The sequence below is a fragment of the Oryctolagus cuniculus genome, chromosome 12 (genome assembly GCF_051225735.1).
Source record: "Oryctolagus cuniculus isolate XC-2025 breed Fujian yellow rabbit chromosome 12, ASM5122573v1, whole genome shotgun sequence".
Lineage (NCBI taxonomy): Eukaryota > Metazoa > Chordata > Mammalia > Lagomorpha > Leporidae > Oryctolagus > Oryctolagus cuniculus.
This window is the reverse complement of record NC_142878.1, coordinates 111,227,910-111,251,732: the sequence shown is the minus strand read 5'-3', so window position 1 is coordinate 111,251,732 and position 23,823 is coordinate 111,227,910. Positions and strand designations below refer to the sequence as shown.

Sequence of the window (23,823 nt, the reverse complement as noted above, 5' to 3'; positions counted from 1 at the left end):
CAAAGCTGCGTGTCAGCGCTGGACCTCCCAGGAGCACGGTGACGTGGCTCATGTGGACATAAGGCTCCTGGCCACTTCCTTTCTGGGGGTTCCTTGCTTAGCTGCAGCCCCGTCAGCCGCGTTCCTGCGTCTGTCCCGCCGTGGCGCTTTGCACCCCTCACACGGTCCTCCTCGTCTGGCACGGGCGACAGTCGTCAGAGCGCCGCCGAGCTCTGTGGCCTTGGGTGGGAGACACAGCTTGCAGCCCGGATCCCAGGCTCCCGAGGACTCCAGCCAACATTCCGGCTGGCTCTCAGCAAGAAGTGCCGTAATCAACTCCTAACCAAGCAAGCTAACATTTTGCTTGGGGGAAGGCATCGTTTTCCCAAACAAATGCCTTTCAAGTAAAGACAATTTCATGCCCGCTTTTTCCAGCGTGATCTTCTCCAGGGCTTGGGCGTAACCATCGTGTTGTGCAAGGGTGCGTTTGTGAAGCCTTGGAGAATCCGGTTTCTTCTGGTTTTCAGTCCTGCCCTGGGAGCTGGGCTGTGTTTAAGGAGGATGCCGTGGGGTCTTCAGGGAGTTCATAGAAAATGGAACTGGCCGGCGCCGCGGCTCACTAGGCTAATCCTCCGCCTGCGGCGCTGGCACCCCAGGTTCTAGTCCCGGTCGGGGCGCCGAATTCTGTCCCGGTTGCCCCTCTTCCAGGCCAGCTCTCTGCTGTGGCCTGGGAATGCAGTGGAGGATGGCCCAAGTGCTTGGGCCCTGCACCCACATGGGAGACCAGGAGGAAGCACCTGGCTCCTGGCTTTGGAACAGCGTGGTGCACTGGCTGCAGCGCACTGGCCGCAGCGGCCACTGGGGGGGCGAACCAACTGAAAAGGAAGACCTTTCTCTCTGTCTCTCTCTCTCACTGTCCACTCTGCCTGTCAAAAGAGAGAGAGAGAGAGAGAAAGAAAGAAAGAAAATGGAACTAAAAGATGCATTTATCCTGATGCAAAAAAAAAAAAATATTGAAATCCATGCCTTATTTTTCATAATGTATATTTTCACGAGCTTTTTGAACTTTTTGGATTTCAACTTTTGGGTACCAAAATAAATGCATCTTTTAATTTTTTTGTCCACTAACTTTTTGTTTGTTGTCATTTTTTAATGGTGTGAGAACTAATCATTTTTTTAAAAACCTTCTATTATTATTGTTTGTTTGAAAGGGATCTTCCTTCTAATGGTTCACTCCCCAAATGCCCACCACAGCTAGAACTGGGCCAAGCCAAAACTGGAAGTCAGGAACTCCATCTGGGACTCCCACGTGGGTGGTAGGGGCCCAAGGGCTTGAGCCATCACTGCTGCCTCCCAGGGTGTGCGTCAACAGGAAGCTGGTTTCAGAAGCAGAGCCAGGTCTCGAACCTGGGCCCTCTGATTCAGGATGTGGGTGTGCCGACACCTGCCTCTCTAATAACTTTTCAAAGTGCCTTCAAGGGCTAACTACAGGGTTAACCATGCTCCCTTCCATCTGGTCTGTTCAGAGTTGTGGGAGGCACGCTGGGCCTGGCTGGGTGTGGCAGCCTGGATGGCAGCAGAGCCGGCTGGGCTGCGCCAGGTGTGGCGGCTGCTTGGGACTGAGTCCCAGGGCTGGGGAAGGAGGTGGAGCAGGGGTTCTCATGGTGATGGTGAAAAGCACCAGCTTCAGGCTCCGCCACAGCCTGCAGTGCCAGCATCACATGTGGGCACCGGTTCGAGTCCCGGCTGCTTCATTTCCAATCCAGCTCCCTGCTATGGCCTGGGAAAGCAGTAGAAGATGGCCAAGTCCTTGGGCCTCTGCACCCACGTGGGAGACTTGGAAGAAGCTCCTGGCTCCTGGCTTCTGCCTGGCCCAGCCCTGGCCATTGAGGCCATTTGGGGAGCAAACCAGCAGATGGGAGATCAATTTCTCTTTCTTTCTCCCTCTCTCTATAACTCCACCTTTTAAACAAACAAATAAATAAATAAATCCGGCTTCTAGACAGCTGTGGTGCTGTTTTTGACTCCTTATTATCTGCATCTGAGTCAGCTCTGCCAGCCTCCCGCCCATGGACGTCAACTTTGTATTCAGTCTGAATCTCTGGGACTATGGACCTGGTAAGCAACATGAGGGCCACCAGACTTGTAGCCACCATCAGGGGCAGGGCTGAGGTGGGCACACAAAGGAGTCTGGAGTGGATACTGTGGAAGAGACTTTTTTTTTTTTTAAGTCAAAAAAGCAAATCAGAAACCTGAAGGATAATGAGGCCTCTCAGGCTGGGGGGCTTCGAAAGCTTCGGGAAATGCATTTTGTGAAAAACTTGTGCGCAGGTTCCAATATATTTTTGCACAAAAGGAAGTGAATCTTTTAACTACATTTTCCACACACCTTTGGAAGCCCCTGGCCTGGCCATGTGCAGGAAGAGGGACACCCTCCCCTCCCCAAAGTGAGCTGGAACCTGAGTTCTCGCCAAGTGCATTGCCGCTGCGGTTTGGTTGGTCCTTAGTATTTTTGGCCTCACCATGCATGGGATAGCCGTTCCCCCAAGGAGGTTTTAAAGTCACCATATAACTTCCTGCCAGCGTTTAGAGCTGTGCACCGTGGTCCCAGATCCCCGCCTGTGTTCGCAGAGCGCGTGGGTGGCCCTGGAGCACACAGAACAGCAGGGGCAGCCAGGGTGTGTCTCCACGGAGGGCCTGCCCCAGCCTGTGCGATATGCAGGCACGAGAGGTGGCCAAAGTGCCACACAGGTCCCTGGAAAGAGACGCGGGGGCCCTGGATGGCACCCCCAACCCTGCTGCCCACTAACTCTCTCTGCAGGAAAAGTGGCTGCCTCACCGGCGCACCAGCTCTGGCCTCAGGACAGTGGGAGTTGCAGCAAGGCAAATCCACGTGGCCACGCTGTAGAGTGTCGGGTGAGCCGTCTGCAGGCTCTGCCCACTGGCTTCTCTGGTTGTCATTAGGGCCCAGCCAGTGATCATAACCAGTGCCCAAACTCAGGGTGAGGGGGCAGCCCTGAGCTGTGGCATCTGTGTGGGGAAAATGTGGCTTTTGGTGTTGGGGCTGGGGACAGCCATGAGAGCAGCAGATGGAGGGCGTCCGAGTTTGCTGTCAGGTTCACTGCGCCCTGGGACATGGCCATGCTGTCCCTGCATTGCCGGAGGCACCTGGCTGGTCCACTGAGCATGGGCCCAGCTGGGCAGCAGGTGCAGGAGGAGGCGTGGAAGAGGGGCTGGGGTTTTTGGTGGAATGAAAAACTCTGGGAGGAAAGCAATACTGTCTTTGGATTTTTTTTTTTTAAGATTTATTTTATTTGAAAGAATTACAAAGAAAGGGAGGTCTTCCATCCACTGGTTCACTCCCACAACAGCCAGTGCTGAGCCAGGCTGAAGCAGGCTCCTGAAAGCAGAGCTGTGGCCACACTCTGACCAAGACCCTTCTGTGGCTCCGCAGGGCCAGGCATAGCCCTCCCCGTCTGTCCAAGTCCTCCCTGCACCCCCTGAAAGCAGAGCTGTGGCCACTCTGCCCAAGACCCTTCTGTGGCTCTGCAGGGCCAGGCATGGCCCTCACCCTCTGTCCAAATCCTCCCTCCACCCCCTGAAAGCAGAGCTGTGGCCACACTCTGACCAAGACCCTTCTGTGGCTCCGCAGGGCCAGGCATAGCCCTCCCCGTCTGTCCAAGTCCTCCCTGCACCACCAGCACCCAGGATCCCCTTTCTGCAGCCACACCAGGCTCTCTGCCGTCTCCCTGCCATATTCAGCACCTGGGGCTCTGCCTGGGGCCTGCCTGGTGAGCCCCCCACCCTGCCGTCCCTGCTCAGAGACCCTCTCATGCCCTGAAGCAGCTGCCAGCCTCCATGTGCACCTGCGGCTGGCACCAGCCACCCCACATCGGGGACTGGATCCCCCTTTGCCATCCCCGGCACTTGCCTGCCCAGCTTGTCTTCGTCCTTCAGCCACAGATGAAACCTGTCTCTTCCCACATAGCGGAGGGTTCATAGCACAAAGTTCCTCAAAGTCAGGATTCAAAGGAAAGCTGGGGACAGAGTCGATCAGCTGTTGCAGTGTCTGAACGAACCAGCCGTAGCCGTCTTAGCTCTAACTGTGGGGCTTCCCTCTGCTCCAGCCTCTTGAGCCCAGAATGGGCAGAACCAAGAGGGAGCCCGCCGCCTTCTCAGACACGCTCTCACTCCCAGGCCAAATCGTGCTGCAGAAAATCCACTCAAGGGGGCCGGTGCTGTGGCAAAGTGGGTTAAGCCACCACCTGCACTGCTGGCATCCCATATGGGTGCTGGTTTGAGTCCTAGCTGCTCCACATCTGATCCAGCTCTCTGCTAGTGTGCCTGGGAAAGCAGCAGAGGATGGCCCAAGTGCTTGGGCCCCTGCACCCACATGGAAGGTCCACATAAAGATTCCGGCTCCTGGCTTCGACTTCGCCCAGTGTAGACTCTCAAGGCCATTTGGAGAGTGAAGCAGTGGATGGATGATCTCTCTGTCTATCTCCCCTGCCCCGTGACTCTGCATTTCAAATAAAATAAATCTTCAAAAAGAAAATCCATTCAAACTCGCAGTGCCAGAGTGCTTCTGAACCTAGAGGTTGCAGTGAGTGTGCATGCATGTGTGTGTGTGCATGTACGTGTGTGCGTGTGCGTGGACAACAGAGGCCGATTTGGACACTGGGTCAGGCCGTAGCTGAGCTGCACTGGAAGTACTTGCTTCTCCCTAACGAAATCTTCACGCCTCCCTGCACGTGTCTGCCTGTTGATCGGGGGAGGGGAAGGCGTCGATGAACGCGGAGTTCTGACATGGACTGGCAAGGCAGCCATGCCCTCCAAGGACGGCGCTTGAAATTCCTAAAGTCACCGAAGGGAACAAAGGGAAAGAACTCTGTGGGGATGCGGCCATGAAGATAGGTTTGGAAAGTGATTTTTGCGATACTGGGTTACAGCAGGCGAGGCCCTGTGTCGGTGACAATGTAGTGGAGAATTGTTACATATCGGCTCCTTGCAAAACAGCAGAAGGCTCTGAGCTCCCCCTGGGGGCGAAGAGCAGGAAGTGCATACAGATGATGCCAGCTCAGCGCGGGTTCACACAGGGGTCTTTAACTTTATCCTAGCGTGGAAGCAGGACCGTGGGCATGGGCAGTTCAGCATCTAGGCTTTTCCTGAGCTGGTGGTACACGGCACAGTCCTCTCGTGGCTGAGCCGCACCCTCCCTCCCCTGTCAGCTGCAGGGGTGAGCTTGGGATGAGGGTGAAAACACGAGATAGCCAAACAGCATGTGAGACGTCCGGAGCGCCTGAGACTCTCCGTGGAGCCCTGAGGTGTCAGGTAGGGCAGGGGAGATCTTCGGTATAGCACTGGGGTGTCCAGCGCATCCTCACTCACCGAGCCTTGTCTGACGCTGTTGCCGACAGCAGGCTGCTAAGTGTGGTGAGCATGTGTTACTCCAGCCCAACTAACCCAGGATATTTGTGGGTTCCGGGAGCCAGTGCGTTTACCCCGTGACAGTATTTTCAGCTTTTTTTAAAATATCTATTTATTTGAGAGACAGAGTTACAGAGAGAGAGAGAGAAGCGAGGTAAATCTTCCGTCCGCTGGCTCACTCCCCAAATGGCCACAATGGCCAGAGTTGGGCCAATCCGAAGCCAGGAGCCAGGAACGTCCTCTGGGTCTCCTATGTGGGTGCAGGAACCTGAGGACTTGGGCCCTCTTCCACTGCTTTCCCAGGCCATAGCAGAGAGCTGGATCGGAAGTGGAGCAGCTGGGTCTCGAACCGGTGCCCGTATGGGATGCTGGCACTGCAGGCTGAGGCTTGACCTACTACACCACAGCGCCGGCCCCATTAGCTTCAGCTTTGATGGGCTCATCACGCACAAGTTTCTGCAGCTGAATCCCATCTCAGGCTGTGCAGATGAGCAGAGCGTGCTGAGGCTCCCCTGGGTCCCCGCCCGGTGAGGTCTTCTGAAGTCCCTGCGGGAACAGAGCTGGTGGCCACACCAGGCCCCGACGTCCGGTGGCGTCCTGCTGGCGCTGGCATGGTCTGCCGCTTGGGAGGAACTGAACCTCCAGTTCCAGAAGGAAGAAGCAGCTGTGTGGTCCCAGCCGCTGCCTGATGTGCACTTTCTTTGCTGGGTCTGGAGACAAGCGGCTGGGACACGTGTGTGAGGGTGGGGACCTGTGGCTGTGGGCTGTGTCTGTATGGGTGCTGGAGGAAGCCGTCTTGGGTACAGATGAGGAAGAGGGAAGCTGAGCAGAGCACCCTGTGAGCGGAGAGAGGCCAGCCTGGTCTCTGGGAGCTGGAGCTGGCTGTGGTGGGCGGGGCCCGGAAAGCACCTGCACCCATTCGGTGGAGCTCGACCGGGGGGAGGGGGAACGGAGATGCCGAGTGGACTGCTCTGCAGAACTGGGGTCCTTGATTAAAAAAAAGCAGCCCCAAGTCTGCCCCTGCTCTGTCTCTGCCTTGACCCTGCTCTGCCACAAACTGGACCTGACAGCTGGGGATTCGGAGCCCCACAGCTGGCACGCCCAGAGCCACAGCGAGTGGCCGGCCATGCATGGGGCCCCAGGGGGCTGGGGACCTCTGCCCTCTGACCCTGCAGGCCCATGGCTGAAAATGGCCGAAGGTCAAAAGAGCCTGCCTGTCCCGTGACACCTGCTGAGCAATGCGGCGAAGGTGGGGTCTGGGATTGGAACGGGGGACAAGCTGAGCTGCCGGTCCATGGTCACTGAAGCAGCTGGTGGTCCCTGGGCCATCACCGGCTCTCGATGCTCCTGCTTCCGGGTGAATTTGTGATCCTAGAGAGTGAGATCGTAGGGCACGGTGCGAGGAGGGTGCAAAGAGCAGCAGCCATGGCTGTGTCCGCACCCTCGGCACAGGCGCTCGGCACAGGTACCCCATCTCAGGGGCATCAAGGTGCACCTGCGTCTGAGGGATCTTCTCAATGTTGGGGCAGTAGGGAGGGGTGGGGATTGTGGCAGCAGGGCCTGCAGCCCCTCCCCTGTACCCCCCGGGAACCCTGCCTCCCGCACCCCCACCAGTGCCGTGGGAGGGAAGCGGAGCCGGTGCTGACAGAAGCTGCGACTCCCACTTCTTTTTTTTTTTTTTTTTTTTTTTTTTGACAGGCAGAGTGGACAGTGAGAGAGAGAGAAAGAGAGAAAGGTCTTCCTTTGCCGTTGGTTCACCCTCCAATGGCCGCCGCGTCCAGCGCGCTGCGGCCGGCGCACCGCGCTGATCCGGTGGCAGGAGCCAGGAGCCAGGAGCCAGGTGCTTTTCCTGGTCTCCCATGGGGTGCAGGGCCCAAGCACCTGGGCCATCCTCCACTGCACTCCCTGGCCACAGCAGAGGGCTGGCCTGGAAGAGGGGCAACCGGGACAGAATCCAGCGCCCCAACCGGGACTAGAACCCGGTGTGCCGGCGCCGCTAGGTGGAGGATTAGCCTAGTGAGCCGCGGCGCCGGCGACTCCCACTTCTTATGTGAACTCTGTCTCTGAATTCTTCCATCTAGGCTCATTGATGAAGGCGTGCAGCATAGCAGAGTGTGTCCCTGGCCCTCCTCCTCTTCTTCCTCCTCTTCCTCCCAGGCCTTCCCCTCCTCCTCCTTGTCTCCTACATGCTTTTCCCCCAAGCCCTGCAACCCTTCCTCCTGTGCTAAGTTCACGTGGTGGAGGATGGGAGGGGTTGATGGTGATGTGCAGGCCACGGGCACGTGCCGTGGGTGCCAGGCTTGGCACAGGACACCCAGTGGATCCTGCCGAGGGCCGGGGCAAGTGGGTGAATGAGCCAGCACACCAGGGTGGGGGCAGGGGCTGGTCTACCCTCCCGTGCACACGCTGAGTTTCTCGCTTTTCCTCGCTCCAGCCCTGCGCAGTCGCTCCGGCCGATCCATCATCAACGGGAACTGGGCCATCGACCGGCCCGGGAAATACGAGGGCGGAGGGACCATGTTCACCTACAAGCGTCCCAATGAGATATCCAGCACAGCCGGAGAGTCCTTCCTGGCCGACGGCCCCACCAACGAGATCTTGGATGTCTACGTGAGTCTGGCTGCTTCTGCGGGCTTGGTATCTCGTAGCTTCCAAAGGTGCAGCCTTAGAACGAGGAAGCAAGGGAGCATTGCTCAGGGCACACGCACACACACACACACACACACACGCACTCCTGGTTGGCATTGACTCTTACATGACTTATGGGCTTGCCATTTGCTTCTCCCAACCTGACGCCTGGGAGGCACTGATTAGCCTCAGTTTAAGGACCCAGTGGAACGGATGGCGCTTGCCGAGCCAGAGCAGGGGCAGAGCCCAGGCCCCCTCCCAGCTCCCCCTCCCAGTGTGCTAGTTTGATAAAGCAAGGCCTCTCCAGGCTGGACTACAAGGAATGGAGAAAGGGGGGCTCTGGGGTGCTCAGCAGTCACTGGGAGGGGCTTCCTGCAAGCCCCCACATCCTCACTCCTGTAGGAGGTTGAGAGAGGTCCTTGATTTTAAAAGAAGCTGCTGGAACCAGCCTCCTTAAGAGATCAGAGAACAAAGGGTGACCAGAAGTCGACGCTGAAAATTACGTGTGGGTGAACCCCAGGGCTCACCTGTGAGTACACGGAGGGGCTTCCTAAAGCTCCCCGGGGAAATGGAAGCGAGATAGAAGTTTCTCTTGGTGACCACGTGTTGGAATCGGCATGTCGTGTTTTGGATAACATGCATTCCCCCGGAGCCATGTACTGCAGAATTTTTTTTTGCACCCAAATGAGCGTATCTTTTGATTGCACGTTTGCATGACTGAAGCCCTGCCTCGCCCAGGGTTTCCCATCCGTTCTGTATCAAACTGTGGTGCACGTAGCCTGAGCGGTGCCCGGGCTCCGGAAGCCTCGTGGCTACACCGTGGTTACTTCTCCAGCTCTGTGGTTCTGTGTCCACTCCTCTTGTGCCTGCTGGAAGGGAGGTGACAAAGGAAGCATTGTCAGATTTACTATGGAGCTTTTCTTTTTAAGTCTATCCAGTTAGTTGGTTGAATCTGGGTTAATTCTGAACAGTGTTGCAGGGGGGAAACCCCAGATTCCCAGCTTGTCGGTCACGCCTGGGTGGTCTAGGAACTAGGAACGGCGGCCAGCGGTGATGTCATGAACAGAACAAGGTTTGTGCATGGAGAGGGAGGCTCAGCGCCAGCCTCTGGCCAGGTTCCGGTCGTGCGGTGTGGGGAGGAGGGGTGGTTAGGTGCTGGCCGCGGGAGCTGGGGCCGCTCTCGGCGCTGCAAGGGCTGACGGGGCTCTGGAGTATGAAGTCCTGCGGTGTCTGGGCCTGCCTTCCGGGGTGGCTTTGTCACGGGGACTCGGTCATAAGTGAGGAGAGGACAAGAGACAAGGAATCAGTAGGAGGGCGGATCCAGGGCCCCGGGGACTCAGGGTCACTCCCAGACCCTCGCAGCCGGGAGAGACCACCGCCTTCTCCAGACGGAGCAGCTGGGGGGAGTTGGCCAGGGTGCACAGCCGTCCCAGGAGAGCAGAGCCACCTGCGGTGAGGCGTCAGAACCGGGCAGTGTCTCCTTGTCCAGGCCCCTGCTCTGCAGAGCCCATCCCATCACCCCCACCCCAGCAAAACTGAGAGCCCGAACAGCTCTGGGCCCCCAGGCGAGGCGGATGGAGTGGGACCTGAGCTGCTCACGCCGCTCCCGGATGTGCTGTGGGCGCCCCAAGTCAGGACTTCGGTGCCCCACCCGGCGGCCAGCCTTTGGCCATCGGCTCCTGAGAGAATGGGACGCAGGCAGCCTGGTGTGCCCCCTGCTTGTCTTCCTGGCCCCGTGTCTTTGTGGTGATGGGGCTTTCTAGGGAAGAGAAGGGAGGGACCCAGAGAGGACCAGGCCCACGCTGAGGCCCTGTCCCGGAGGCTCAGTGCCGCCACCTGGTGTCCGTCAGCCGCTGCTGCAGGGTAGACCCACTTCCTCTCCCCGGGGGAGCTCTGGGCAGAATCTTAGCCCAGGTACAGGCTCTGCTGCCGTCTTCCCGGCCCGGCTCCCAGCCTCCTTCTCTTCCTTCGTCAACAAAGCCTGATTCAGCCGTTCTGCCCCAGGTCCACGGCATCCCTGGACGGGAGTCCGCCCAACTCCCTTACCCACTGGGCCACTCGTACCTGGAGACCCAGGCCAGCAGGAGGGGCGCGGCGGGCGCGTGTGCAGGGGGCGGTAACGGTGGCTTTTGTGTGCAGATGATCCACCAGCAGCCCAACCCCGGCGTGCACTACGAGTATGTCATCCGGGGCACCAACGCCATCGGCCCGGAGATGCCACCACTCAGGAGATCGGGTAAGCCCCACTTGCCCCCTCTCGTCCACTGTCCAGGCAGAGCCTCTGTCACGGGCCCGGTCAGTGGCCTCAGCTCTCAGACACCTGTGGGCACCATCTCCCTGCACCTCATGACTGCCCTCTGCTAGCTGACTTTGGGGCCACCTGCACCCTATAGGTGGGCCTGGGCTTAAGTCCAGCTTTGCTCCTGGCTCCAGCTGCCTGCTGATACAGGCCCTGGGAGGCAGCAGGTGATGGCTCACGAGGTTGGGGCCCTGCCACCCCCACATGGGAGACCTGTGTGTGGAGTTCCTGGCTTCAGCTCCCCAGCCCAGGCCGTGGAGTTTGAGAAGGGTCTTTCCGTTCCTCCCCCGCAGAGGGTCAGGGTCGCAGGCTGTCCCGACTGCGCAGCCTCCATGGCCGGGAGCGAGTGGTTCCTGTCCACGTGGCTCTGCCATCGCGAGTGGAGCTCTCGGTCTCTCTCTCGGTGGCCTTGCCTGGTTTTCCTGCCGAGACACTTCTCTTTTCCTTTCGAGTTGTCAGCAGCTTTGCAAGCACTAGGGACCCCCATGTCTGCTCCCTCGGGGTCCCCCACAGAGGCCGTGTCCCCTCCCAACCCCATCTCCACACTGACCTCTCTGCCTCGGCACCTGCCCCTCCCAGGGCAGCCCTTCAACGGCCAGCTGGTGACAGACGGCAGGAGCCAGGACGAGGGGGAGCAGGAGCGGAGCGAGGAGACGGAGGACGTGGGCAGCCCCAACAGCCCGGTGCCCCCAGCGCCGCAGCCGCCGCGGCGGAGCCCGGGCCACAGGTGGAAGCAGCTGGGGGTGACGGAGTGCTCAGCCACCTGCGGGAAAGGTGAGCCTGCCCGTGGGACGGGGTCCCTGCAGGAGCCCGAGAGAGGGGCGTGGAGGACGTAGCCAGCTCCGCCTCCCCCGGAGCCTGCTGGGAGCTGGCCCTGCGTGTACAGGTCGGCGCTGGAGATCTGCTGGCAGCGTGACTTGTTAGCAAGAGGACGCAGGCAGAACCGGGGTGGGCAGTGGCACCTGCGCCGGGCCCAGGTGTGCCGCCCCCACGGCCCCTCCCCCCCGAGCAGAGCTGCCCCGAGTGCTCTCACTTCTCCCTGCACCTGCTCTTGGGGAGAGGTTGCTATGGAAACAGGGAAGCTGGACGCTGCACCCCGCCCCTCCCCGGGTGTCTGCAAACTGAAACGCCAGCGCGTGCAGCCCGGGTCTGCAGCTCTTTTGCTCTTTCCTGTGGGAGACTTGGTCTGAGCGTGCAGGATTCTGCAGGTGGAAGATGTCTCGGGGCTGCACCTACAGGTCTCCCCTGGGAGCCCTAGCTGGGTGGCTTTGGGAGCAGGGTCCGGCCTTGGGCTCCCCCTAGAGGCTGAGGCTCTTCCTCCCTGGGACTCTGCAGTGGTGACTGGGTGCTGGGGTGTGGCTTCTCAGGGGTTGTGTTGGGCCACATGCAGGGGCCGTGCACTGGGAGTCACCAGGATGCAGCTCTGGGCCCCGCCTCGGCCCCCTTGAAGCTGCCCCCAGGGCGGCGATGGCACGGATGTGCAGGGTGTGGGGGCAGTAGAGGGAGCAGGCATGCCGTCCCCACACAGTTCCCAGCCCATGGCAGTGTCTGGCTGTGTGAGTCGCTCCTGGGCCCTACCAGAAAGCCTGCGGGGAACCAGCTTCCTAAGGGGGAAAGGGGTTGTGTAACTCACAGTTTTGGAGGCCAAGCTCAGCATCAGGCAGTCCCCCAGCCCCCACCCCAGGTTACCCTGCACTGAGCGTGGCAGTGGTGGTGCAGGGAGAGCAGGCAGAGGGAGGCTCCCCTGGCGAGCAGAGCGGCCAGGCCCACCTCCCCTGGGCGAGGCCCTCTCCCCACGTCCACCCTCCTACTGCCGTGGCCTTGCGTTGTTTGGTATTGCATGCCTGCGCGCGTCCAGGATCCGCGTCTCGTTCAGGCCACAGTCCCAGCTCCGCCATGCTCGGCCCGGGGCCATTCCCCCGGGGCCCCCTCGTTGGCAGCCCAGGCCCCCACCATCTGAGACCCTCGTGGCAGCACCCCTCCTCATGCAAATGCTTTCCGCCTCCCCTCGTCGTCAGCTGGGCATCCGTGAGTGGCCCCTGCACGATACAGGGGCTGTCCAGCCCTGTGTCCAGCTCTCGGCTTGGCTCGGCTGCTCCCTGCCTTCCAAGGGGACGTCTCCATCTCTTCTCTGCTGCTTCCTTCGCCTCACTCCACGTAAAGGCCTCTGACCTGCGTGCTCTCCCCAGAGCTCACGGACTCACCCGTGGCTCCCTCTTCTAGCGTGGCAGACTTGTGTTCTAGCCCACAGGCCACGCCCAGGCCAGCGGCAGCTGCCCTCAGCTCCCTGCTGCTGCCCCCTAGCGATGCAGGAGTGATGCACGTGGACGTGGGGGGACAGTGTCCTTGCTGCCGACGCTCACACTCACCCCCAGCGAGAAACCGCAGCAGTCGGTGGAGGCGAGAACGGCTGGCCCGGTCAGGGAGACAGAGACACTGTGGTTCCACTCCTCGGTTCATTCCCGTGGGGCTGGAGCAGGGACAGTGCCTACAGAGGTGGCGAAGTGAGACAGGGAGGGGGCCGGCAGCGGCCATGTGCCAGGCACGTGGTTCCTGTGCCCTGCAGCTGAAAACACGGGATTTCCCCTTTGGGAGGTGCCACGCGGCTGGGACAAAGCTTTCCAGTCCAGGAGCAAGTGGGCAGGCCACAGCCACGCACTCCGGATCGCCCACAAGGACCTCTGGGCAGCTCTGCAAGCCTGGGCAATGGGGAGGAGGGGTGAGGGTTGCGCCCTGTCCACCCTCTCCAAGTGAGGTTTCTTCTGCCTGCCAAGTCGGGCAGTGACACCTCAGTGCTGCCACCAGGCGGCAGCAGAGAACAGCAGGTAGAACTGGAGCCGCTTTTTTCCCCACCGTATTGAGAACCAGAAATTCCACCCAAATTCCATCCTTTTACACCTGGTTAAGCCCATGCAACTAGCCTGCGTGTTTGAAGGACAAAACTGAGGCAGTATTTTTTTAGCAAAACAACATAAACCAGTACTATCAGGCCTCTGCGAACATTCTTCAAACATTTGTTGACAATTGCTGCTCCACTGGGTGTTAGGGTCACACACGTGGAGACCCTGTGCTGCCTCAGGGCAGGGCCACTCGTCCTCTCAGGTAACAGCAGTGCCCCGTCAGGGCCTTCTGGGGAATGTGTTAGGAAGGGAAGCTGTTCCTGCCCTTCCAGAATGTTCTTCCTGCTTCCACGTGGCTGTCTCCAAAATGCGCCTGGACAGTGGTCAGTTTGTCCATAAGGCACTTCTCTCTCAGTGAGTGAGCTGGGCAGCCCCCTCAACGTGTGCGTGTGCACATTTGTCTAACACATATGCACACACATCTACTCAACACATGTGTGCACACATGTCCAACAGATGCACACACCTGCCCACCACGCCTGTGCCCACACCTGTCTAACACGTATGCACACAGCTGCCCACCACGCCTGTGCCCACACCTAACATGTATGCACACACCTGCCCACCATGCCTGTGCCACACCTGCCCACCACATGTGTGCTTTGCCTGCGTAAGCCATCCCTTCCTCAGGACGCCCTCTCTGTGATGCCTCTGGAAACCTTGGCGGAGCGCCCGTTTGTGCTGGTGCTAGCATCACCCTGCCCCGCATTCTCTCCTTTGTCACCTCGAGCTCTGACGGAAAGCGTTCCGTCTAGCTGAGAGCACGTTCAGGCCAGGTGGCAGGTAGCGTGTCAGCTTTCTGAGGGGGGGCTGAGCCCGATCCGTGCACCTGCAGTTCTAGCAAAGCTCTGGGGAGCTGCACACCTGCCACGGCTGTGGAGAGGGCACTGTGGGTGTGGGTTTCAACACAGTAGCACCAAAATAAACCCATCTCTGATTCAGTTTCCCACGAGCTTTTTGGGGTGTCCTTGTATAAAAACTCAAGAACAAAAGGGAGTGAGAGTGTATTGTGTGAGGGGATGTGAATGTGTGCATGAATACGTGCATGTATGTGTTGCATGTTCATGTGTGTGCACTGTGTGCACGTCCATGTGTTGTATCTGTGCATGTTTAGCTCGTATGTTGTATCTGTATGTGAGTGCATATGTTGTATGTGTGAGTAAATGTGTGTGTGCTTGTGTTGTGCATGTGTGTATGTCTGTGTGTGAGCTCATGTGTTGTATCTGTGCATGTTTAGCTCATGTATTGCATCTGCATGTGTGTACATATGTTGCATGCATGAGTGTGTTATGTGTGTGTTGTGTCTGCATGAGTGAGCTCATGTGTTGTACCTATGTGAGTGCATGTGTTGCATGAGTGAATACACGTGTGTGTGCTTGGGTTGTGAATGTGTGTATGTGTGCGTGTGTGAGCTCATGTGCTGTATCTCTGTGAGTGCATATGTTGTGTACATGAGTGCATGTGTGTGTGGCTGTGTTGTGCGTGTGTGAGCTCATGTGTGGTGTCTGTGTGAGTGCATATGTTGTGTACATGAGTGCGTGTGTGTGTGGCTGTGTTGTGAATGTATGTGTGTGCGTGAGTGGGCTCATGTGTTGCTCATGTGTGGTGTCTGTGTGAGTGCATATGTTGTGTACATGAGTGCGTGTGTGTGTGGCTGTGTTGTGAATGTATGTGTGTGCGTGAGTGGGCTCATCTGTTGCATCTGTGTGTGAGCACATATGTCATCTGCATGAGCGTGTGTGTGTTGTCTGTGTGCATGCGTGGTACCTGTGTATGAGCGCACCTGTTAGTGTGTGCATGTCTGTGTGTGTGCTGTATCTGTGCAAGTGCATGTGTGTATGTTGTGTCTGAGTGTGTGTGAGTGCATATGTTGCGTCTGTGCCTGTATGTGTGAGCTCATGCATGGTATCTGAGTGTGTGTGAGTGCAGATTTTGTGAGTGTGTGTGAGTGCATTGTCTCTGTGTGCATGTATATGAATGCATCGTGTGTTGTGTGAATGTGTATATGTTGTCTCTGTGCATGTTTTGTGTCTGAGCATGAATGTGTTATTCCTGTGTAAGTGCGAATGTTGTATGTTAGTGCATGTGTGTGTGCAGGCAAATGTGTGTTATGTTTATTGTGTGTGCATATGCTGTCTCTGCACGTTCTGTCTCTGCACAAGTGTGTGTGAGAGTATATCTGTGAGTGAGTGTGGATGTGTGTGCATGTATGTGCATGTGTACTGTGTACTTCTGTGTACTGTGTGTGCATGTTGTCAGTGTGTGTGCCTGTGTTGTGTCTGTGTGTGTGAGCTTATGTGTGGTGTCTGTGAGTGCAGATGTGTGCGTGTGTATATGCATGTGTGTGTGCTGTGTGTGCCTGTATTGTGTGTGTGTTACATCTGTGTGTGTGTGAGCTCATGTGTGGTGTCTGTGAGTGCAGGTGTGTGTGTGTATACTGTGAGTATGTGTGCCTGTGTCGGGTGTATCTGTGTGCATGTGAGCTCATGTGTGGTGTCTGTGAGTGCAGGTGTGCGTGTGTATGCACACATCGTGTGTGGTGTGTGAGTGTGTATACTGTCAGTATGTGTGCCTGTGTCATGTGTATCTGTGTGTGTGTGAGCTCATGTGTGGTGTCTGTGAGTGCAGGTGTGTGTGTGTATACGCACGCATCGTGTGTGCTGTGTGAGTGTGTATGCTGTCAGTATGTGTGCCTGTGTCATGTGTATCCGTGTGCATGTGAGCTCATGTGTGGTGTCTGTGTGTGTGCTGTGTGTGTATACTGTGAGTATGTGTGCCTGTGTTGTGTGTATCTGTGCATGTGAGCTCATGTGTGGTGTCTGTGAGTGCAGGTGTGTGTGTATACGCACGCGTTGTGTGTGCTGTGTGAGTGTGTATACTGTCAGTATGTGTGCCTGTGTCCTGTGTATCTGTGTGCATGTGAGCTCATGTGTGGTGTCTGTGAGTGCAGGTGTGTGTGTATGCACGCATCGTGTGTGCTGTGTGAGTGTGTATACTGTGAGTATGTGTGCCTGTGTCATGTGTATCTGTGTGCATGTGAGCTCATGTGTGGTGTCTGTGTGTGTGCTGTGTGTGTATACTGTGAGTATGTGTGCCTGTGTTGTGTGTATCTGTGCATGTGAGCTCATGTGTGGTGTCTGTGAGTGCAGGTGTGTGTGTATACGCACACATCGTGTGTGCTGTTGAGTGTGTATGCTGTCAGTATGTGTGCCTGTGTCGTGTGTATCTGTGTGCATGTGAGCTCATGTGTGGTGTCTGTGAGTGCAGGGGTGTGTGTGTGTGTATACTGTGAGTATGTGTGCTTGTGTCGTGTGTATCTGTGTGCATGTGAGCTCATGTGTGGTGTCTGTGAGTGCAGGTGTGTGTATACGCACACATCGTGTGTGCTGTTGAGTGTGTATGCTGTCAGTATGTGTGCCTGTGTCGTGTGTATCCGTGTGCATGTGAGCTCATGTGTGGTGTCTGTGTGTGTGCTGTGTGAGTGTGTATATGCACACATCGTGTGTGCTGTGTGTGTATATTGTCAGTATGTGTGCCTGTGTCATGTGTATCTGTGTATGTGAGCTCATGTGTGGTGTCTGTGAGTGCAGGTGTGTGTGTGTGTATATGCACGCATCGTGTGTGCTGTGTGTGTATACTGTCAGTATGTGTGCCTGAGTCATGTGTATCTGTGCATGTGAGCTCATGTGTGGTGTCTGTGAGTGCAGGTGTGTGTGTGTATATGCATGCATCGTGTGTGTGAGTGTGTATACTGTCAGTATGTGTGCCTGTGTCGTGTGTATCTGTGTGCATGTGAGCTCATGTGTGGTGTCTGTGAGTGCAGGTGTGTGCTTGTATATGCACACATCGTGTGTGCTGTGTGTGTGCGTCATCTCTGTGTGCGTGAGGTGCCCTCCCGTCCTGTGCCTCCCCGCCTTCCTCTGCTCAGCCTACACGTGGGCAGCGGTGGCGGGTCCCTCACACGCTGCCCTGGCCCTGCAGGATCACGGTCACCCATTTTCCGCTGTGTGCACAGAAGCACGCAGGAGGAGGTCCCCGAGAGCTACTGCGACGCCAGCGTGAAGCCGAGCCCCGAGGCCGAGCCGTGCAACATCTTCCCCTGCCCGGCCTTGTAAGTCGGCCTCCCTGACCCCTCGAGCTGCTGTCATTCAGCTGTTAGACCCCAGTGGGACCTGGGGCCCCAAGGCTCCGCGACATCACCGCCAGCCCCAGAAAAACCGAGCAACCAGGCGCTGGAACCCAAATCCTGAATGGGTTCCAAACTGGCTTCAAGCTGGCCTCTGCAGTTCTAGTTTTCCTGGATAAAATCATTCCCTCCTCCCCAGCATTCGTAGGGCTTAAACAGCAGGCATGTGTCCCAGCTGTCCTCCCCGCCTGCCCCCCACACCCTGCAGACTTTAGATCCCTAGAGGTTCAGGGCTGCAGGAGGGATAGGCTCAGCCTCCCACCCTAACCCCGTCCCAGTCCACACACACACTGAGGCTGGCTGTCTCCCTTGTCCCTTCCCGAGCCAGCTGGGACATCGGCGAGTGGTCGCAGTGCAGCAAGACCTGTGGCCTAGGCACGCAGCACCGGCAGGTGCTGTGCCGCCAGGTGTATGCCAACCGCAGCCTCACCGTGCAGCCCTACCGGTGCCAGCACCTGGAGCGGCCTGAGACCGCCAGCACATGCCAGCTCCAGATCTGCAGCGAGTGGCACATCCGGGCCGACTGGACCTCGGTATGCAGCGCGCAGGCGGGCGGGCAGGCGGGTGGCGGCAGAGACCTGAGCTCCCTGGGAGGGGCCCCGTGCCCAGGTTCCACGTCAGTCCCCTGGGCACACCAGCTGCTCCATGGAGTCGCCCACCACACCCACCTCAGGTGTCAGGCTTGGTGACAGCCACCCCCCGACCCCACCCCCAGTTCCACCTCCACGCATGAGAGGTGGCAGAGCCAAGACCCCAGAGGAACAAGCAGGCAGGGCGTGGTCACAGGCCCTGCGGCCGCTGACGCGGCGGCTGCCGCCCGTGTTTCAGTGCTCGGTGCCCTGCGGCGTGGGGCAGAGGACCCGCGACGTGAAGTGCATGAGCAACCTCGGGGACGTGGTTGCCGACGAGGAGTGCAACGTGAAGCTGCGGCCCAGCGACATCGAGAACTGCGACATGGGGCCCTGCGCCAGGAGCTGGTTCCTCACCGAGTGGAGCGAGCGGGTGAGCGTGGGCGCACGGGTGCAGCGGGGCCGGGGCGGGCCCTGAGCGGGCAGATCCCGTCGTGCGGTGCGGCTGGTGTCTGTGTGGCCCGGGTGCCGGCCCGGCCCTCGCCTCCTCCTTCCTGTTGTGTGGCACGCAAGGGGAGAGGGAGTCACACCCCCAGGCATGTGCGTACGCCAGGTGCTGCAGGATGCCGAGGGACATTCGCTGGCCCCAGATGCAGGTGAGGTACAGTGAGCTGATTTTGGGGTTTGGAACGCAGTGAGGGCCAAGATCGTACTGGCTTTGACGAGAGATTTCAAACAGCAGGGGTCTCACAGTGTGAACACCGAATCAGACGTGGCTGAAACCAGACCTTTAGGTCTGGAATATTCCAGTCGCCACAGAAGGGAGTTTTTCAACCTAAGGGCCCGAGGCATCGTCCAGATTGCCGACAACAATGCGGATAGAGCAAAAGTTGGGGAAAGCGCACGTGGAAGCCCGTGAGGGAGGAAAACGCCCCTGTACCTCTTGGGTTCTTGAGCTGGGGCCTGTGAATTAAAGCAACAAAACATTAAACTGGAAGAGAGCATGGGAATGTAGCAGAGCGTGAGACCGCTCACTGCCCAGTGCCCAGCACAGGCGTGCTCCTGTGTCTCATCACCGTGCCTCCCTCTACCTGTGCGAGACCCTGCGGTATGTGTATGCAATGGAACATTACTCAGTCCTGAAAAAGGACAGGAGCTTGCCATTAACCCCAACGTGGCTGAGCCAGGAGGGCATTGTACTCGGTGAGGTAACCAGACGCAGAAAGAAAAGCATTGCATGGTCTCACGTACACGTGGAAGACTCATGTTGTTGATTTGAAAGACGTAGTGACAAAAAGGGAAAGACAGAGAGAGATCTTCCATCTGCTGTTTTGCTCCCCAAATGGCCTGCACAGCCAAAGCTAGGAGCCTGAAACTCCATCGGGGTCACCCACACAGGGGGGCAGGGGCCCACGCGCTTGGGCCATGTTCTGCTGCCTCCCCAGGCACAGTACAGGGGGCTGGACCAGCAGTGGAGCAGCAGGGCTCAGATGGAAGCCCACATGGGATGCCGGCACTGCAGTGCAGTCTTAACCTGCTACGCCACGGAGCTGGCCTCCGTTGAGTTCATTTTTAAAAGAGGACCCAGGAGCCTCTGAAGTGGGCTTTGGCCGTGCACTTCCAGGATGAGGAGGGCCCAAGTGTGCATGCATCTGTGCAGCTGGCCCCACAGGCTCGCTCCTGGGGGTGTGCGGACCTGAGAGAGACTGGAGATAATCCCAGGGCACTGGGCCTCACCAAGGAGGACTGGGGGTCCTGGTGCCAGGCCTGGGGAAGGCGTGGGTGAGGCTGCCGCAGCACTAGACTGAAGCCCGTCTGACAGCCTGTCCTGTCCCGCAGTGCTCGGCGGAGTGCGGGGCTGGAGTGCGGACACGCTCGGTGGTGTGCATGGCCAGCCACGTCAGCAGCCTGCCCCTGGAGGGCTGTGGGGACAACCGGCCAGCCGAGGCCACCCCGTGTGATAATGGGCCCTGCACGGGCAAGGTGGAGTGGTTCGCGGGCAGCTGGAGCCAGGTGAGTGTGCCTTGTCCCGTGTCCCCGCCCTGAATCCCTGCTGTGCCCTGGCTGCTCACAACCCTGGAGGGAAGCTGCACCCATGCCGGGAGCTTTGTCCGGGTGGCAGGAGCCGTGGAGCACCACAGTGGGCGCCTCTGGGCACTGCGGCGGCTCCAAGGGGCCAGACAGGCCGCCCTGCCCACAGCTGGCAGCTGCCCTTGCAGGGTTTCCTGGTCCGTGAAGCAGGGGCGATGGCGGTGTCTCAGGAGGCTGCTTCCAGAGGCAGTGAAATCACACCCGCAGGGGGGCAGAGGCCCTGACACGCAGGAAATGCCCGTCGTAGCTGCGTGACGTGTGTGTAGCGTGCTAGTCGTAGCTGTGTGGCACACAGGAAACACGCCAGGCAGAGCTGTGTGGCACACAGGAAACACGCCAGGCAGAGCTGTGTGGCCCACAGGAAACACACCAGGCAGAGCTGTGTGGCCCACAGGAAACACGCCAGGCAGAGCTGTGTGGCACACAGGAAACACGCCAGGCAGAGCTGTGTGGCACACAGGAAACACGCCAGGCAGAGCTGTGTGACCCACAGGAAACGCGCCAGGCGGAGCTGTGTGACCCACAGGAAACGCGCCAGGCGGAGCTGTGTGACCCACAGGAAACGCGCCAGGCAGAGCTGTGTGGCACACAGGAAAGACGCCAGCCGTGACTGCAGTGGCCCACATGAAACACACCAGGCGGAGCTGTGTGGCCCACAGGAAACACGCCAGAGCTGTGTGACCCACAGGAAACACGCCAGGCGGAGCTGTGTGGCACACATGAAACACGCCAGGCGGAGCTGTGTGACCCACAGGAAACACGCCAGGCAGAGCTGTGTGGCCCACAGGAAACACGCCAGGCAGAGCTGTGTGGCCCACGTGAAACGCGCCAGCCGTGACTGCAGTGTGCTCTCCTGGGTACAAACTCTGTGTGCAGACACACGCCCTGCTTGAAGAGCAGATGAGGCCGAATACCTGGGCGGAGCTGCTCGGCTGGCCCGCTAGTTCTGTCCGCGCTGCTCCAGTGGATGCCTTTAAGAGCACGCGGGAGAACCTGTGCCCGCCGCCTGCCCCACCCAGCACCTCGGTATGCCATGTGGTCCTCACGGCCTCGGGTCCCGGGGCCGCCTGGGACTTTGCGGCTGCTGATCCTGGCACAGGCAGTCAGGACCTCGGCCCCATACAGAATTTTCTTCCTTTCGCGTAGCTTTAAAAACAGACTGCGAAAAGAACAGGCTGCCTTGTACGTAGATGCAAGCCCTCAGCACAGCCATTTGGCCACATCTGGGGCCGTTGAAAGTTCTCATCTGCCTTCACCCAGTCGCCTTCCTCCCGGGTAGTCCACGCAAGTAACGAGCAGAGGCACAGGCGTCTCCAGCAGAGCTGTCTGGGGTCCATCCTGCCTCAGAGAGAGCGGAGCCGCAGCAGGGAGCGAGCAGGTGGCCGGGGGAAGAGGAAGGGTGTGAGCCCCGGGGATTTCATGTCCGCAGCATAAAGCTGGTTTTTTGTTAGGTTCACACCACCTGTCGCGCACAGCACTGCAGGGAGGGTGCGAGTCCTGCCCGTGCCACTGTGAGCAGCAAAGCCTCCCCTGTGGTGACGGATCCCAGCCTTTCCTGGGTTCTCCGGCCTGGGCGGGTGCTCAGTCTCCCCAGCCTGCTCCCTCTCCCGAGTGTGACCGTCGCAGCTTCCCGGGCTGTGTGCCAGGGGCTCGCCAGGGCCCGGCGGGGAGCAGGGACTCCATAAACTGCAGCTCCCTTCTCCCCGGGTCTGTGAGGCCACACACAGCATGACCCAGGGTGACTGGGCACCCAGCTGGCCACCGCCTGGGATCTGCCCCTAGAGGCTGCCCCCCCACGCCTGGGGCATGAGGAGCACCGTGAAAGTGCGTGCACTTCATAAAGTGGCCGTGCCTGACTCCAGGGAGACCCCAGGCCCGACTGGGGAGTGGGGAGCTGGGGGCATCTGCAGGGGCTTGAGGAGTGCAGGCAGGGGAGGCCCCAGCCCCACCCACCTCAGAGCTCAGGGGTCTCAGAGTTCCCAGCTGAAGACCAGGGTCACCAGGTGCCAGGCTGTGCCCTGCCCCCAGGGGGGCTGAACTCCCAAGCCCAGGCAAGAGTGCCCAAGTCACAGGATCTTAGGTGGGTAACTTTGAACCTGACCCCCTTTTTTTTTTGTTTTAGTCTCATATTGGTAGCAAAGTGCTTAGGGCCTAAACCCCCAACAGAACTTGGAGGTGGCTGCACATGGGACACTGCACATGGGACAGAGATTACACAAATATCCACGAAAAACAGACAGGAGAGCCCTGGGTGGCACTGCACCCGGATCCCTGGAGCCACTGTGGGGAGCACCCATGCCTTCAGGCCAGTGTGGCTGCCACCCGTGGAGAGTCATCTGGCTGCTGTACTGGGGTCGGCTGCCCCCTTCCCAAGCAAGCTCAGGAACCGAGCGCTCCGAGACCGTGAGCGTCTGTGTCTGCTAGGTTTAGAAACAAGGGTCTCTGTCGCTCCCCCATTCGCGGAGGAACGACACTAGACCCTGCGCTGTTCTTTTGTCTGCTCGGCCCTCCCCGGGTTTGCTGCTGGTCCTTCCCGGGTTGGCTGCCGATCCTTCCACCTCCGTGGAAGGGCGGCTCCCCCTGCCACTTTCCCCACTTTCGCGGAGGAGCGGCACACCGCCGGCAGGCTCTCTCGGGGGCTGCTCAGATGTTATCCGGATGTTCCTGGTGCATGTTGTCTCTCTCCTCCTTTATAGCCCTCTTCCACCAATCCCAACTCTGCTACCCACACGCCGAGTACGCTGCTCTCCTCCAATCAGGAGCAAGATCAGCTCCTGCAGCTTGTCAAGTTGGTGAGAGGCAGCTGCATAGAAGCTGTTTACTCCTCTCCCAGCGCCATATTGTGGGAGAGCAGATGCATAGAATAAGTCTTAAGTCCAGTAACTTAGTCTAGTCCGAGTTGCTCCCCACAGGTCTCATTGCCGTCTGAGATGGCCAGGGCATAACAGCGTGGGCAGGGTTTGCGTCTGGATGCTAGAGCCCACTAGCACTCCCAGCCCAGGAATTCGATGTTTCCCCCAAGACAATGAAATATGGCCTGCTTGAAGTCTTCAACGTTAGCAGGTATCAGAATGTGAAAGTAAGGGTCCCTTCCAAGCACATTTGAATTGGAGCTGGCACCATCAACACCCCACAGGCCTGGTCACAGGGACTCCTCCAGGGAGGGATATGTAGCCCAGGGGTGGACACGTGACCCAGGGGGTGGACACGTGACCCAGGGGGTAGACACAGGGCCCAAGCTAAGCCAAGCAGGGTGCATCCCCTGGGACTTTTCTTGCGGGTTTAAAGGAAGAGCTTCCCCGGGAAGGTGTGAGCTCAGGGGCTGACCATGGCCACAGTCAGGCTTCAGAGAAAGCCCTCCCAGGAGAGGGACCCCTGCGTCCAGGGAGAGGCCGAGACAAGGGAGTTTCTGACTTTGGGTCTTTCCGAGTCCTCCAAGAAAGGGAGGCCTTTGCTTGTTGCTCTTCCCAGCCCCCTGGACCTGACCAGAAGTGTGTCAGGCCTGGGGGTCTCTCTGGAGGCGGGGCCACCAGGTCCTCACCCCCGAGCCAGGGCCCGGGACGGTGCCTCCTTCTCTGTCAGTTCTGGTTCTCCTTGTCCCTCGCTTGTCGTAGACTGGGATCTTCAGTGTCTCCAGCTGTCAGACCTGTGGGTCTGCACCTGATTCTCTCCAACACTGTCAGTCTCATCCCAGCTTGTATCTCTGGCCCACAGAGCCAACTCTCCAGGGGCAGAAACACGCGT

The 23,823-nt window shown here is 58.7% G+C and overlaps 1 protein-coding gene across 2 annotated transcripts in view; it reads left to right on the top strand.

Moving 5' to 3' along the window:
• Positions 1–23,823, top strand: part of THSD4 (thrombospondin type 1 domain containing 4) — a 394,254-nt gene that overhangs the window by 356,993 nt on the left and 13,438 nt on the right. For both annotated transcript variants that reach the window (XM_070054744.2, XM_051821773.3), the window contains 7 exons: positions 7,841–8,016; positions 10,174–10,270; positions 10,913–11,107; positions 17,215–17,344; positions 17,748–17,952; positions 18,248–18,421; positions 19,828–20,001. In XM_070054744.2, coding sequence (XP_069910845.2) covers positions 7,841–8,016; positions 10,174–10,270; positions 10,913–11,107; positions 17,215–17,344; positions 17,748–17,952; positions 18,248–18,421; positions 19,828–20,001 — 1,151 coding nt within the window. The remainder of the gene's footprint in view (positions 1–7,840; positions 8,017–10,173; positions 10,271–10,912; positions 11,108–17,214; positions 17,345–17,747; positions 17,953–18,247; positions 18,422–19,827; positions 20,002–23,823) is intronic.